Genomic DNA, 14,066 nt, shown 5'->3' on the forward strand with positions numbered 1-14,066 from the left:
GGGGGCCGGTACCGGCCCCCGGGGGCGTGGGCGGGGCCGGCGCCGCTGCGCACAGCACGCAAAAAGGGGGCGGGCCTGCGCATGCGCTGTGAGCACCCGGAAGGGAAGGCGGGGCCGGCCTCTCACGGCCCGCGCTGTTTGAAGCGGGGTAAGGCGCGGGTTCCCGGGGGTCCTCCTGTGGAGAGGGAAGCGGGGTGCTCGGAGGGGGCTGTGAGGCGCTGCCGTTAACCCGCGCGAATCTCCTCGGAGCCCCCTCCTATCCTTTCAGGCAGAGCGTTGGTTTCTTAGAGCCGTCTGGGCCGTTTACTCATGGAAATACCTCAGGCCCCATCTGCCGAGTCTGTATTTGCTTGTGGTGAGGGGTTGCCCCCACAGCGCAGGCGCTCGCGTCCTCTGTGCTGTCAGGGCCTCGCTGCTCTGGTTTTGGGGTTGGTTTTTTTTTTGTTTGTTTTTTTTTTAATTTAGCTGGTTAGCAAGGCAAAGTTTTTTCTATTGCTTGTGTGAGTGCTGTTACCTTTTTAGGCACCCTGCCAGTTGCAGGGAAACTCTGAAGTAACTGAGGTGCGTTGTCTAAGAGACCTTTGGCAACTGATGTATAGTAGGTTTTTTCCAGTGTTCATAAGTGGCAATTCACACAGCTTTTCATACTTTGTGGTTATGTACATAACTCTTTTTTTTTTTTTTCCCTCGAAAAAGACAATTTGTACAGAGTAGGTTTTATCTAGTGAATGTGGGAAAGGGTAGTGAGCGAAATCTATGTTTGTTTACATTGGGAAATTCAGTATTTGCTTTTCTGTATTTTTTTTCTCCTTTCCTTTTTTTCTATTTGTCTTATTTCTGTGTCTTTAAAAGTATCTTTATAAGTAGTATTCACATATGTTTTACTATTAAATATTATTTTAGCCATATGTGTAGTACCAATGGAATATATTATGTGGACTTGCGCTAAAAGTGCTGCTGATGAAGACCTGCTTCTGAATTTACAGTCATTACAGAATCAGCTGAGGAGAACTGAAAAAAATCTACGAACTGTAGAGGAAGAGCTTTCCAGGTATGAGTGTGTTTGGGAATGAGAACTGCCTGCCTCTTGTAGTGTAAATCTGTCTTAGTCAGTGTAATGAATTATTGTGAGTAGCTTCTTTTGTGCTTTTATTTTGGGTATCTTTTATAAGCAATTGAAAAATAATAAAGAAAAAATGGTGTAGCAACTTCTTACTCTCCCTCCTAGCACTAGCACAAGTCAACGTTATGGCCACTGCTTCGATGAATCTGTAGACTTCACTCTGAAGGACCTTGTTCAGCCTAATTGCAACCATCAAGGCTTTTCCAACTCTAAGAAGAATGCTGGTAAAACATCTTGCCAGGATTTTCAAAGAAAATCTGAAGTAAATATTGTACTTAATTACTTATTTTTATTACTTTGGTTTTCTGTTCTTTGCTATATTTCTGAATGTTTCTTGCTTTTAGGACTTGGTGTTGATACACTCTGGCATTGGGCAATTATATCAGCAAAGCACTCTTAAACATAACTTGATTTCAATACACTTGTTCTGCAGAGTTTCCATGGATGTATATATTGCTTATATATGCATATATAAGTGTGTGTGTGTGTGTGTATATATATATATATATATATATAAAACTTTTTTATGTCTAGTCTTACTCAGTATCTACAACTTCTGATAAAACTGTGGAAGAAAATGAATGTCTTAAGGAGAAGCTGGATGCTCTTCATCAACAAAATGCATCTTTGATTTCTCAGAACCACTACCTAAAGAACAGAGTGGAAACAATGACCTTGGAATTGATGCAGTCAAAAACAAGAGTATGTATTAAAAAGAAACACAAACCCCGAATGCAAAACCCCCCCCTGGTGACTGTGACTTTTGTAATTCCAAGCAGAATGTGCTATTTTTTTTTTGTCTTGTCTTAATCTATCTAAATTTAATATTTAAAGTTTAATATTCTATTTTTTTCATAATATTCAGCATTAATCTTGGAACAGAATACTATGGAATCTATTTCTGCATGAGCAAAGCAACTAGATTAATTATGAATTCTATCTGTTCATGTTTCAAAGTTTAATCTAAAGCCAGTAAGTCACAGAATGAATAATACTCTATGTAAGAAAATAGTTCAATAATGTATTTAGTACTGTACATTCATGTGACTGAGCTACATTAATCTTAATGTGAATAATAATGGCACAGGAGTCATTTGTCTTGAAAATGAAAAATGTTGGTCTTTCAGGTTGGATTAATTTTGAAATATTTTGAAAAAGTGAATGTGAGTTAGAAGGAAATACTGTATCTAATAAATCATTACTGTTTTAATATACATTTGTATGTACAGTTTTTTTCAGGTCAACTATATTTTTTTTATTTTGTTTGTATGTAATATTAATAAAACATAGCGATGGTTAATGCTTTTTGTTTAAGAAATGTTATCTCCAAGACAGTACAAATAAGTAGATAAACAAAATATTTGACTGTCTGGCATGGAAAGAACAAATAGTGGAATGTAAACTTTTTGGGAAAAGCAAGAGACAAGATCAACATATAAAGAAATCACTCTGCTAGATAGCACTGGAATGGTGCTAGGGAACTGGAAGGATGTTAAATGAGCAAAAAAAATTGGAGGTCAGTTTGTGTAGATGAACAAGTATCTTCTACAGTAAGGTTAAGAGCACTGTATCATTCAGTAAGCGGATTGTTCTTATGCATCTTTCCTGAAGGTGTATACATACAAGTGTTAATGAAACCCCAAATATGTTTGTATTTCAGATTTCTTATCTTGAATCGACTTTAGGTACGCGTTTAGTCAGCATTCCAAAGTTGAAAGAACAGATTGTAAACCTGGAAGCAGAAGTTTCAGCTCAAGATAAAATTCTGAGGTAATAAGTGTACTTTTAAATCAACATTTTATTGTGGCCTGCTTGCTAGTCCAGTCTCTTTTTTGGGATGACATATTTACTGGTACTGTGTGGGTCATGTAATCTGGGGCTTCGAACTTTCATTTCAGAGCCGTATATAGGAGGAGGAAGGTGTTTTATTTTGTACTGAATGTTCTTCAAGAAGAGGATAAAAAAAATACTGAAGGCTAGTAAAAGAAATCAGTTTACAATGTATGCTAAACATGAATGTGCCCTTATAATTGACTAGAGTGATTGTATGCTACATGACTGCATATCTTCAGTAGTAAACAAGCATATGTATTGTCAAACATGACTGTGCAGCACGTAGCATAAAGGATTCTTTCTTCATGAATATATTAATCAAGGCAAATGGCCAAATAAAGCGAACATGAACAGCATCCAGAGGCTGTCAGGAAGTCACACCTGGCTGTCAGTTTGTTACAACCTCATGCTATATAATATCCAATTAATATCTCAATAGTCTGTCTTCACAAAAGCAGTAGAAATACTTATATTTAATTTCTATTGTGTTGTTTCCCACGTGTGTATCCAGACTAGTTGTACCTATTGCCAGAATAATGGTGATTTCTACGTTCAGATCTCGTGACACAAAGTCAGTCATCTGGGCCCTTGGCAGTCGTGATACCTGATGCCGGCTGATGAAGTTTGGACACCACTCTGGGCTGCAGACATACTCCTGGGGAGTCTGGAGACTATGGGTGTTCCAAACCTAGTTTTGAGAGTTGCAGTCTGTTTGAATAGCTCTTCTCAAATATCATGTGCAGAAAAGAACAACAAAAACCTTCTTTCTTTACAAAAAAAGTTCATATTTTTTAATTATGCTTTGTTCATTTGTTAGAGATGCAAAAGATAAACTGGATCAAAACCGGAAAACAGGAATGGAAAGAGAAAACATGTTGCAAAGATATAAAAAGAACTATAAAAATCTGAAAATGGAGTTAATTGAACAAAGCAAGCAAGGAAAGAGGTACCTAAGTAATTTTAATAAACTGAATACAGAATAATAGCGCATAGTGTTTATTTCCATTGGCAGATATTTACTTTATAGAATCAAATTATTTCTCTGCTTTAAGGATGATATTTTTTTAAAAAAAAGGTGAAATTCTATGGCAGAATACTTATTATTTAAATAGGCACTTCTTAAATCTTGTGATTTGCTGGTAGTTGCAGGCTGATATTGTACACTCACAAGCACAACTTAATCGAGAGAACATTCTTATGTTATCCTTAATCTTACCTATCTATATGGTACTGTTGAAAAAGGTGCTGTAATTCCATCCCAATCCCCACTTCGCTTTCCTATTGCATCCTTTAGCCTAGTGGTTGCGTGGCTACTGGGAGGGTTATGTAATTTCTTTTGACTGTTGGAAGTTACCATATACAATCCTCTTGAAAACTACATTTTGGAGGTAAGAAATGAGAGGAATAAATAAGGATTCGTACCTGCCCAGTTCATTTAACTGCATTACCTGGGGCAAAATTTAACTGAATTAATGACTTATGACAGCATTTCTTGAGCCTTTGGAATTCAAAAACCTTGTTTGGTTTGCCTATCTACCCATGAAATTACCCCTAACTTTCCTCTAGCTAGACAAATGGAAATACTGTAGCACTTGCACTACTGATGAAGAAATGTGTTGATTTATGTTCACTGTTCATTCAGAGCCTGTGGGGTTGGAACTTTAGAAAAACTGAGTTTCTGTCAGGTATAAAGGCAACATATGACGTTATGGTTAGTATTGACAATTATTAAAGTTTTCTTTTATTCAGTAATTACAACCACTTACTTGGCCAAGCAAACTGAAGTGCTTTAGACTAATACTATTTTGTTTGTTCTTCTGAAGTCCCTTTATTCCTTTTTCTGAATACTTTTGCCATCTCCCTAGGGGCAGTGGTCCTTAGACTGAGAAACACTGATCTGAGGGTAGGCTGTACTTACATGAGGCACTTGCCCTGTCCCAACAGTTCCCTTAGTGGAAGAGAAACAAATGTTACTGAGCAGCAGTAATTCTTGTGTGCCTGTGTTGGGTGTCCTAAACAGACTGCATACCTGAGCTGTCCCACGGTTACTGTTCCAACTTCTTCTCTAGCGAGTAAGGATAAGGGACAGTAAGAAAGGGGCAGGGGCGCAGAGTGATAGAGTGAAGTAGTAGGCAGGCTGGGTTGCTGCTTTGAACAGTTCTTCACCTGATATCATCCCAGTCTCAGCTTCCTTTATTAATATCAATGCCATCTCTCTAGTATCCTCCAAATAATTTATCCTTTTATTAGTTCCTGTCAGTCTCACCGTAATTCCATCATGAGAGCTCCCTTCAGTATCAAAATCTTTTCTAGTTCCCCTTAAGCAGTTTGAATTTTAAGGAACACTATCTTCTGCTTCCTTATCATGCACGCTACCCCAGTCCCTAAAATGGGCTTTTACTGGTAGGGACAGGAGGCTGTTTTGAATCAAAGTGTTTTTGAAGGGGAATCTCAGAAGTGTTTATTTTTACATTCTTAGTCTTATTGGAATTTTGTTTATGTTAATATGCAAAAATAACATCTAAGATTAATTTATGCCTCATGAAACTTTTTTTATCTAGGGCTTGAAAAGTTGGAAGAAGAAAGGAAGTTACCTGGAGCAATTAATTTAGTAGTTGTTTAATAACTGGAGGGAGATAGTTACATAACGACTGAAATTTGTAATTTTTAAAATTGGTATGCTTCTTTGCAGAGCAGAACAGCAACGAAACGAAGCTTTGTTGAACGTGGAGGAGCTAACAAGAGCTTTCAAAAAGTATAAAGAGAAAATAACTGAAAAATTAGAAAAGGCAAGAGTGTTTTCTTCACTTGCTTTTGCCATGCTATTAGGATTTTGCTTCTTCCAATAAGCTGGATGGCAAACAGCAACAGGTTCACCAGTGGGTCAATTATTTCTGCTTGTTGGTGGCAAAGTCCTAAGACAGGTGGGACAGAGTAAGCAATTCTTTGTGGTGATAATTTTAGTTGTCCAGTTTTAAACTGTCTTCGTGCAGTCTGGACAGTCTACAACTTTGAGGTATCTTAATCCTGCTGCTGTTTCTTCTGTCTTTTGCTTGCCAGCTGGGAATCTTGCATTTTAAAAGTATATGATCCTTTTAAAAGAACTTTTGACTCCATCTATATTACCTGTTCAATGAAACATGAGCTAGAGAAGAGCTAAGATGAAAATGAAGTCATCTGCCAAACTTTCAGCAGTCAAAATTGTTAATGCTTCCTGCTTTGTGGGAGGAGAAAATAGAGGCCTGAGACAGTTAGCTCTTACAGACAAATGTTATTTGATTAGACTTCTTTCCTTGTGGAAAGAGATTGCCAACCACAAATGTAGCTTAAAATATTAAACCAAAATAATACTACTACTTTCTCCCAAATAACAGAAAAAAAAAAAACCCAACTTCTTTGACCCTCCCCTTTTCTTCACAACAGTGAGCAAAAGAATTATCTACAGGTGTACCAGAAAGAAAAAAAGAAACAGCATAGTGTTTATAGTATTCTCTTTAAAAAGCCTGTTGGCCATGGAAGCTTAGATTATTATTGTACAGTAATGAAAAAATTGCTTTTTAAGGTTAAAGCTGAAGAATTAGTCTTGGGAAAGCGTTTAATTAATTGTGAAAAAGAGAAAGAGAAGTTGAATGACAAGTGTGTCAGCTACAGAAAGGATCTAAACATCCTAGAAGAGCAATTAAGGTAATGTAAAGGCTTTTAAAAATCTCTGTACAGTTATTTGAGAATAAATTGCATATTACAACTGTGTGAATGTGCTGCTCAATTCGCATAATTCAAATCGGGACCAGCATCAGTGAACGCTTAGGTTCAATATCGGCAATACAACAGACAAACCATAATACTAAACAGGTAAAAAATAGTAGCATACACTTAGAAATTTCTAAGTTCTGTTCTATAATTAATCCTTAAGTTCTAACCCCATATGCTGCCATGTATTCACAATAACAAGCAACAGCCCACTGAGCCCTCTGGGAGCATAGGTTTTCTTGCTTGCACGCTGCTTCTGTGGGAGATGTGGGTACTCTGGCTCTATATATACCTGTTCTGCTGCCTGCAGTCTGTGAACATACCTGCCAATGAGAAAGCACTCTATGAGTTCACTTACATCGCCAGGTGTGAGTCCCTACTTGTTGCACACCATATTGGCAGTCCCTAGCTAGAATGAAGCTCTTGGCATCCAATGGGAGGTCTGCACTCAGGCCTGAACAGAGATTGTGATGCTGGCTGGAACTTCTGGAAGTGTCAAACCAGGTTTTGACTGCTACTCTGTTCCCACTCCAAGGTTCTTTCCCACTGTTAAAAATTTTTATGCTTTTTGTATGTTTCTTTTCAAGCTGAACTCTGTTTCAGAAGTCCTTTGGGAGGGAAGACAACCATCAGCTGGTTGTCTTTAGTATTATTAGGTTTGGATAAACACCTCAGATGGTTTTGGGTATCCCGTTCACATGTGCAGTCCACCCCCACATTCCTGTCTTAACAATTGTTCTTTAGGCCATTTTGGCAAGGGTGGGCAGTGTGTGAGCACTGCTTGAGCTAGCTTAAGCCTGTTTAAGCTTAAGCCTTACACTAGCTTGAGCCTGTTTAATAGCTCTCTGCTGCTGATGGGGCTCTTTACTCTAGACTGCCCCCTTTTCTCCATTAACTTGTGCTGGGTTTGGCACTCAGGATCTTTGCCAAGCTAATTCAGTGTGCTAAATCAACAGGTACTTTAAAAAGTGAATAATTTGTGATGGGTACAGTTGGCTCACTGTACAATCAGGTATGAGGGGAAAGAAGAAATAGGACCCCTCCCTCTCTTATTAGTAACAGAACGTTTGACTAGATCAGTCTTAGTATGTTATCTTCATTCATTGTCATTTTAGACGTAGTTATGTAGTTATTTTAATCTGTTCTTAAATTTCCTTGGCTTCAGCACAGTTAAAGCCACCTTGATCTGTTTCCTACCAGTGACTCTGCTGTAGTAGTTTATTCTCTCCTTTTGTTTGGTGATAGCAGTTTGTGTCTTGGTCCTTAGGAACAGTGTAAGCTTAGTAACGCAGTGAAAACTCTTCTGTCCTTTGTATAGAGCTAATCCTACATTTTGGCAGCTACACTAGCAAAACAGTATAGTTACTGTGTGTTCTTCTAGTACTTTTAATAATGAAAATCCTAGTCTACTTCTCTATGTTGAGCTATACCTTTTAAATGGATGTAATTTTTTTAGGCAATTAAAGGAAGAGAATCATAGCACAAAAGAAGAAATTAAGACTCTAGAGGCAAAGAACACTGAAATGGTATCAATGCTGACTCAGTCTGATCAGAAGATCATTGAGCTTGAGAGTAAACTTGGTGAAAAAGAAATAGTACTGAAAGAGAAGAATGCTCTAATAAGTGAAAATGTAGAGCTGAGAGCACTAACTGCACAGCAACATAACCGATTGAAATTATGCCATCAAGAAATTGAGGACTCAAGGGAAGAGCTCAACATACTAGAAACCATTATTTCCCAGTTGTCTCTAAGTTCGTCTGAAGAGGTACTGTAGCTGATACATCCTTACAAATTGTATTATGTGTCTTAAAGAATTCTAACCAACATTGCATGGAAAACCTGTGATGTTCTTGAGAAATAATCTGACTAAAATATCTTTGGTTTTCAAGATGTTTTCTTAATTTAAATGTTTTACTTTTGCCTTCTCATTCAAGAACAAGGAATAGGTGCTTTGAAGTTGATTAATCAGCAAGCATATAAAATTACTCTTTCCATTCCTCTGTTCTATGTATTGATTATTCAGATGTAGGTATAATCTCTAAAACCTGATGATGTCCTATTATATGACCCTGAGGTGGTTCTCAATAGAACAGCATGACATGTCACATATGGTAGACACACTGTGTCACACAGCCAGAGTTGAAGTGTCAGCCTCAGCAGTGGAGAAATTAGAGCTGGAGAGATGTTTGTAGGAACTTTTTTTTTTGCTGGGAAAGAGAAGGCACAACTTCCCTGACTGCAAATGAACCTTAGCTTATGAGCCTGAAGCTTGTACTGGTGAAGTTTATCACTAAACTGAGTGATTGGAAGAGTCATGTAAAAAACCTAAATTTGTGAACAGACTGGGATTACTGGAGGAACTGTTTGGGAAGTCAGGAAGGGCTAGAGACATATGTGAAGTCAGGAGTAAAGATTACATCAGGTATCTTTGTTTTTGAAGTATAAATGTGAGTAGCTGTAATGAAAACAAAATCAAAATTATGCTTTCTGTATGATTTTGGAATTGCCAAAGTGACCTCTGCTGAGGCAATACAGTAATTTTGTATAAAAATTATGGTTTGGGCTGTTGTGACCATAGACGTTTATTTGGAAGTTTAATGGATTATTCAGAAGCCTTCTGCAACTTTAAAAAAATATATTAAATGCAGTCATCAAAATCTGAAAGGAAGCATGATGTAAGAAGTTCAAAATGTGGAATTTACTGATAGTATCTCCATATACTTCTCACAGGAAAAATGTTGCTTCTTCAGTACCTCTACAAAGATATCTAAAGGAATGGTCTTGGTTTTAGAGGGCCTTAATGCCTATAATGTCTGCTAACGTGAGACAAACCTGCAGTGCTGTGCAAGCACTTACTTAGGAGAATAATTTTAAAGACCAGGTTATCCAAACTTTTAACATCCTGGCGTATGCGTCTTAAAATTTATGCTCGTTTAACATATGAATTAATCATCCTATGAAGAAATAAAAAGTAATTTTTTGTATTGATCTTGGTTTTCCCTTAACTTTTAGTTTAAATGGCACCGCTTGAAACACCAGCTATCCAGTTCCTCAACAAAGGAAGGTCTCTCTGAATCTTGTTGTGAATCAAATAAACCTTTGATTGCAGACCTAAGGTATAACTTTCTGGTTACTGAATTGTGGCAAGAATAGGCACATAATAAGGTAGTATTGGAACTAGCATGCAGAAAGAATGTTAAATAATTGTCTCCTCCTTTATAATAGCATTAAACTGGCAATGAAAGAAGCAGAAATTCAAAAGCCTTGTGCAAACTTAACTATCTGTAATGGAGCCGGGCACCTTTCTAATGATAACGAAGGACAAGAAAATAGCAGGTTACATGGCCTGGAAACAGAGCCTGTGAAACTGATCAGAAGTCAAGGAGGTAAGCTTACCAAAATAGCTGTGGAGTTCTGCCTGATTAATCCACAGAACAGGAGTTTTTAAATAGTTTTTCTAGTGTTTTTTAAAAATGTATCTCTGTGAGCTAACAGATATGGTTTGGTTGAACAGGGAGCGTTTTGCCACTTTGGAATTCTGGAAATTGTCATGTTCTCCAGGCACAATATTCTTCCTTTTGCCAGTTAAATTATTTGATCAGCAATATCTAAGCTATCAGTTGTCTTGAAATAGAACTACGTATTTTTATTTTACGCGGGTTATATTAAGGTGTTCACATTTTCTTTGATTCTTTTCTCTGTATCCTGCTGTTACAGAATTTCTGCAATTGCTTCTGCAATTAGTGTTTGGACTGCTCCATATGACATGATTTCAGGGCACCTATATAATGATGTTGTCTTCAATTTTTCTTTGTTTGTCGGGGGGGTGTGGTTGGTTGGTTGTTTTCATGAGTCACAGCTTTCAGTTACATTACAGGGAAAAAATAAGCAATCTTGTTTCTGGATACTCTATGTGTTAGTTCAATGTGCTGTCATTAAATTATATTTCTTCTCTCTTTGGTTTGTATGATTCCTTGCTTGAGTGTTGGTTTGTATGTTCTTTTATAAATTAATCTATGTGGTTTTTTCTACTTTGAGAGAGGAGAAAATGTCAGCAGTTGGAACTTATCAGTAAACAATTTGAAAAGGAGAGGCAAAGATTCCAGAAAGAGATAAAAGAGCTACGCACTAAACTGACAAAAGCAGATGATGAGAATTCTTCTTTGAAGACCAGCATGGCTCAGAGAGCCAGTCAGTTTCAAGTTATACAGGAAGACCTATTGAAGAAGGCTTCAAAAACTAGTACCTTAGAGCGAGAAGTAAGTTTTTAGCAGCACTGAAAAAATATATCACTTCTTGTTTAGTTCAGTAATCAAAGATAGTTAAGACAATACTTATGGAGAAACTGCAATTGCCAAATTAATTTTAAAATCTGGCTTATTTAAGAAAAATTGCAAATAAACTTTTGAGCAAGCAGAAAAACTTAGAGCACGGCTTTAATTTGTTAGTTGTCAGAAATCTCATTTTAAAGCTGATGTGGGCTTTACTACTACTGTTTTGATTTGTTATGTGGAAAACGTGCAGTCTTGTTGCTGCGGTATGGTTGAATTAATATGTAATCTTAAGAAATCGATGCTGAAGGAACAGTTATATTTTTCCTCATTAAATGTTACCATAGTTGCCAGAGATTAACATCATTATTGGAGAGTCACAAAAGAAAGAAATTAAGCTTCAGCTAGCTCTTCTCTGGTTGAAAAAATTAAAATGCTAATGTTTACATTCTGGTGTTTATGTGTTTATAGAATTCCAGCATAATAGGATTTACAGTATTTCCTAATAATGGCTATAAATGCTACAGGTCTGTAATAGCTAATTCACTCATATGGCACTGATAATTATCATTATCAGTGCCAAATTGGATACATTTCAGGTAAATTGTCCGGAATTCTTCTCTGTAAGTAATAAAGTTTAATAGATCATACAAAAATAAACAAAGCAAATTAATTAAAAATACTAGGAAATAGTAGAAGCTAAAATTACATTGGTGTTAAGAACGTATATACAAATACTTGAATAAACAGTTGTTTTCATGCTGTTTTGTGCCGTATTTAATTTCAGATAACAAAGAAATCTTCTCAACTTTCTCGACTTGAGAAACAGTTGGAAGAAAAGACTAGTGCTTATTCTGCTGCTGCAGCGAGAAATACTGAGTTGGAACAGGAACTCATGGTAAAATATTCTGAGTGAGAAACTACACTTATGTGAAAACACAGAAATAGAGATTAAAGTTTAAATTAAAACAGTATTATTCCGTGTATTCAAAATGGATAGACTTTCAGATCTGCTAAACAATCTGTGCAGTTTTTAGACCGTGTAGTTTTTAAAAACTGAGTCTTGCTTCAAATAAAACATCCCTTTTTTCATGCTTTTGAACATGGTAAGTTATTAATGGACATGTTATTTTTTCCTTGTGATGATATGTGCAATGAAAATGTGGGCCTATTGAAATAAATAATAGCATTGCCATTTGTTTCAGTGAAATACACGTAGACCTGTGAACAAAAAAAGTCTTCTAAATGGTAATAAATGAAGAAGGTGATCTAACACTTGGAACACTGTAAATTCCTGTCTGGGTATTGTTACACAAACTTTTTTTGTTTTGGGAAGGGGTCTAAGGTTGCTAGAAAAGGAAACTATTTATGTGGTCCCTTTCAAATGGAAACCTGTGTTTTAACAATTCCATCTCTCCATGTGAACATAGAATTTCTTTGTCTTTGTCAGAAGTTCCTTGCTCCAGTTGCTATAATTTGTGCCAGTAGTCTATCTTGGCAGACACTTTGTTTCTGTTCCATTTAGTGGCATTCTATACCTATGTTATAGGTGTGACATCCTTTGAGATGAAACATGCTGAGTGTAACTTCAGCATTTTCTGTGTTCTTTTATGAAATCTAGGAACCTGATTATAAAATAAAATGCTATTTAGTATCACAGCTAAATGTTTTTATTAAGTCCTTTTTGTTGTTGCTGTTTTCCAGGGGAAAAACAGACGCATTCATGAATTAGAAACAACTGTCAGTGTAGAACATAAGCAAATAACTTCTGCTTTTGAAAAAGCAAAATTGGCTCACCTTGAGCAGCACAAAGAGATGGAGGAACAGATTGAGCTAGTAAGACCTTCCTTGTGTGCTAGTATGTATGAGTGATATACTTGGTAACTTATTTCCTATGTTAATTTCTTTGTCTTTAGTAATTTTGAGGCAGATGTCCAGTTAACAAGTTATATTAAAAAGTTATATCTTCTCCCTACATTTCCTGATTTTTTTAGTTCATTTTCCATTTAACACTATGCAATCTCATTATTTCCCTCTGACATATTAATATCCTCTTTTCTGCTCAACTGAAGAGAAATAGAGACTTGGGAAGAATACTGTTGTTGTTTGCTCCAAACACCTAACGAAAAGAAGCACAAGCTTTTTTGCCTACTGGGGTTAAACTATGACAGTTTCTAACAATATTATCTCATTTGCTGAACCTCTGCCAGCCTGAGCCTTATGAGCATGTGTGTTCAGGGAGAACTGCTGGTAGGTTTTTCCGTCTTCAGAGAAGAATTCTGTTGCTTTGTGACTAGAAATATAACTGTAGCTATTTCTACCTGTCAACAAGCTTGTCATCTTTTACTAAAGAATGAATGCATGTCTTACTGTCTTGGCTGATGACTGGCAATTACACTCTGCCTGCCCTCGTTCTCTTGATTCTCCTGTTGCTTTAAAATATTAAGCATCTGGGATTTCTTGATATTTTTAAGCAATACTGCTGATGTCAGGAAGGTATTTACTTTTCATTGTTAGTGATGAGTGAATAGAACTGAATGACATATTTAGATGCACAGATTCTCTGAAAGAGCTTATTAAAATAATAAATCATGAATTACTTATGGACAGCTTCAGACACAGCTGGTGAAGAAGCATGAACAATTCATTGAACAAGAGAAAAAAATATCTATTTTGCAACAAGATGTTATACATAAACAGCATCACATTGAATCATTGAATGAGCTGCTGATAGAAAGCAGAGAGGTAAGGTTGGCTCTTGACTTTCTTTAAATGCAAATCAAACAAGTGACTAATAATGATGACCAGCATGTCTGTAAACACATGGAAAAATTGGAGAATAGTTTCTTAATTCTTGTTTGAGTATTTGACTGAATCTAGTGTAGTCCCCAGCTGCTACTTCTGTATATTGTACAAACTTTAATCATGTTTCATTATTTTTTATCTCAACGTTCTGTTTATGCCACTGGTTTGCCCCTTGGGCTTCTTGCCAAGGAAAGAGATCTGGATAAAGAACAATTGCATCTATTCTACGCTAGGTGGAAAACCAAGAATGTTCTATTATGGCAATGTTTTATTCCTTTTAATA

The 14,066-nt window shown here is 36.5% G+C and overlaps 1 protein-coding gene across 1 annotated transcript in view; it reads left to right on the forward strand.

Moving 5' to 3' along the window:
* The first annotated feature begins 920 nt into the window (after positions 1 to 920).
* The window catches only part of CCDC18 (coiled-coil domain containing 18), a 21,330-nt gene continuing 8,184 nt past the window's right edge, over positions 921 to 14,066 (forward strand). Inside the window, exons 1-14 of the mRNA XM_009884897.1 lie at positions 921 to 1,051; positions 1,241 to 1,385; positions 1,658 to 1,825; positions 2,784 to 2,893; positions 3,774 to 3,902; positions 5,649 to 5,745; positions 6,519 to 6,640; positions 8,163 to 8,472; positions 9,720 to 9,823; positions 9,933 to 10,093; positions 10,746 to 10,966; positions 11,766 to 11,876; positions 12,683 to 12,814; positions 13,589 to 13,723. Coding sequence (XP_009883199.1) covers positions 921 to 1,051; positions 1,241 to 1,385; positions 1,658 to 1,825; positions 2,784 to 2,893; positions 3,774 to 3,902; positions 5,649 to 5,745; positions 6,519 to 6,640; positions 8,163 to 8,472; positions 9,720 to 9,823; positions 9,933 to 10,093; positions 10,746 to 10,966; positions 11,766 to 11,876; positions 12,683 to 12,814; positions 13,589 to 13,723 — 2,076 coding nt within the window. The remainder of the gene's footprint in view (positions 1,052 to 1,240; positions 1,386 to 1,657; positions 1,826 to 2,783; positions 2,894 to 3,773; positions 3,903 to 5,648; positions 5,746 to 6,518; positions 6,641 to 8,162; positions 8,473 to 9,719; positions 9,824 to 9,932; positions 10,094 to 10,745; positions 10,967 to 11,765; positions 11,877 to 12,682; positions 12,815 to 13,588; positions 13,724 to 14,066) is intronic.

Source organism: Charadrius vociferus, unplaced genomic scaffold (genome assembly GCF_000708025.1).
Source record: "Charadrius vociferus isolate BGI_N301 unplaced genomic scaffold, ASM70802v2 scaffold163, whole genome shotgun sequence".
Classification (NCBI taxonomy): Eukaryota; Metazoa; Chordata; class Aves; order Charadriiformes; family Charadriidae; genus Charadrius; species Charadrius vociferus.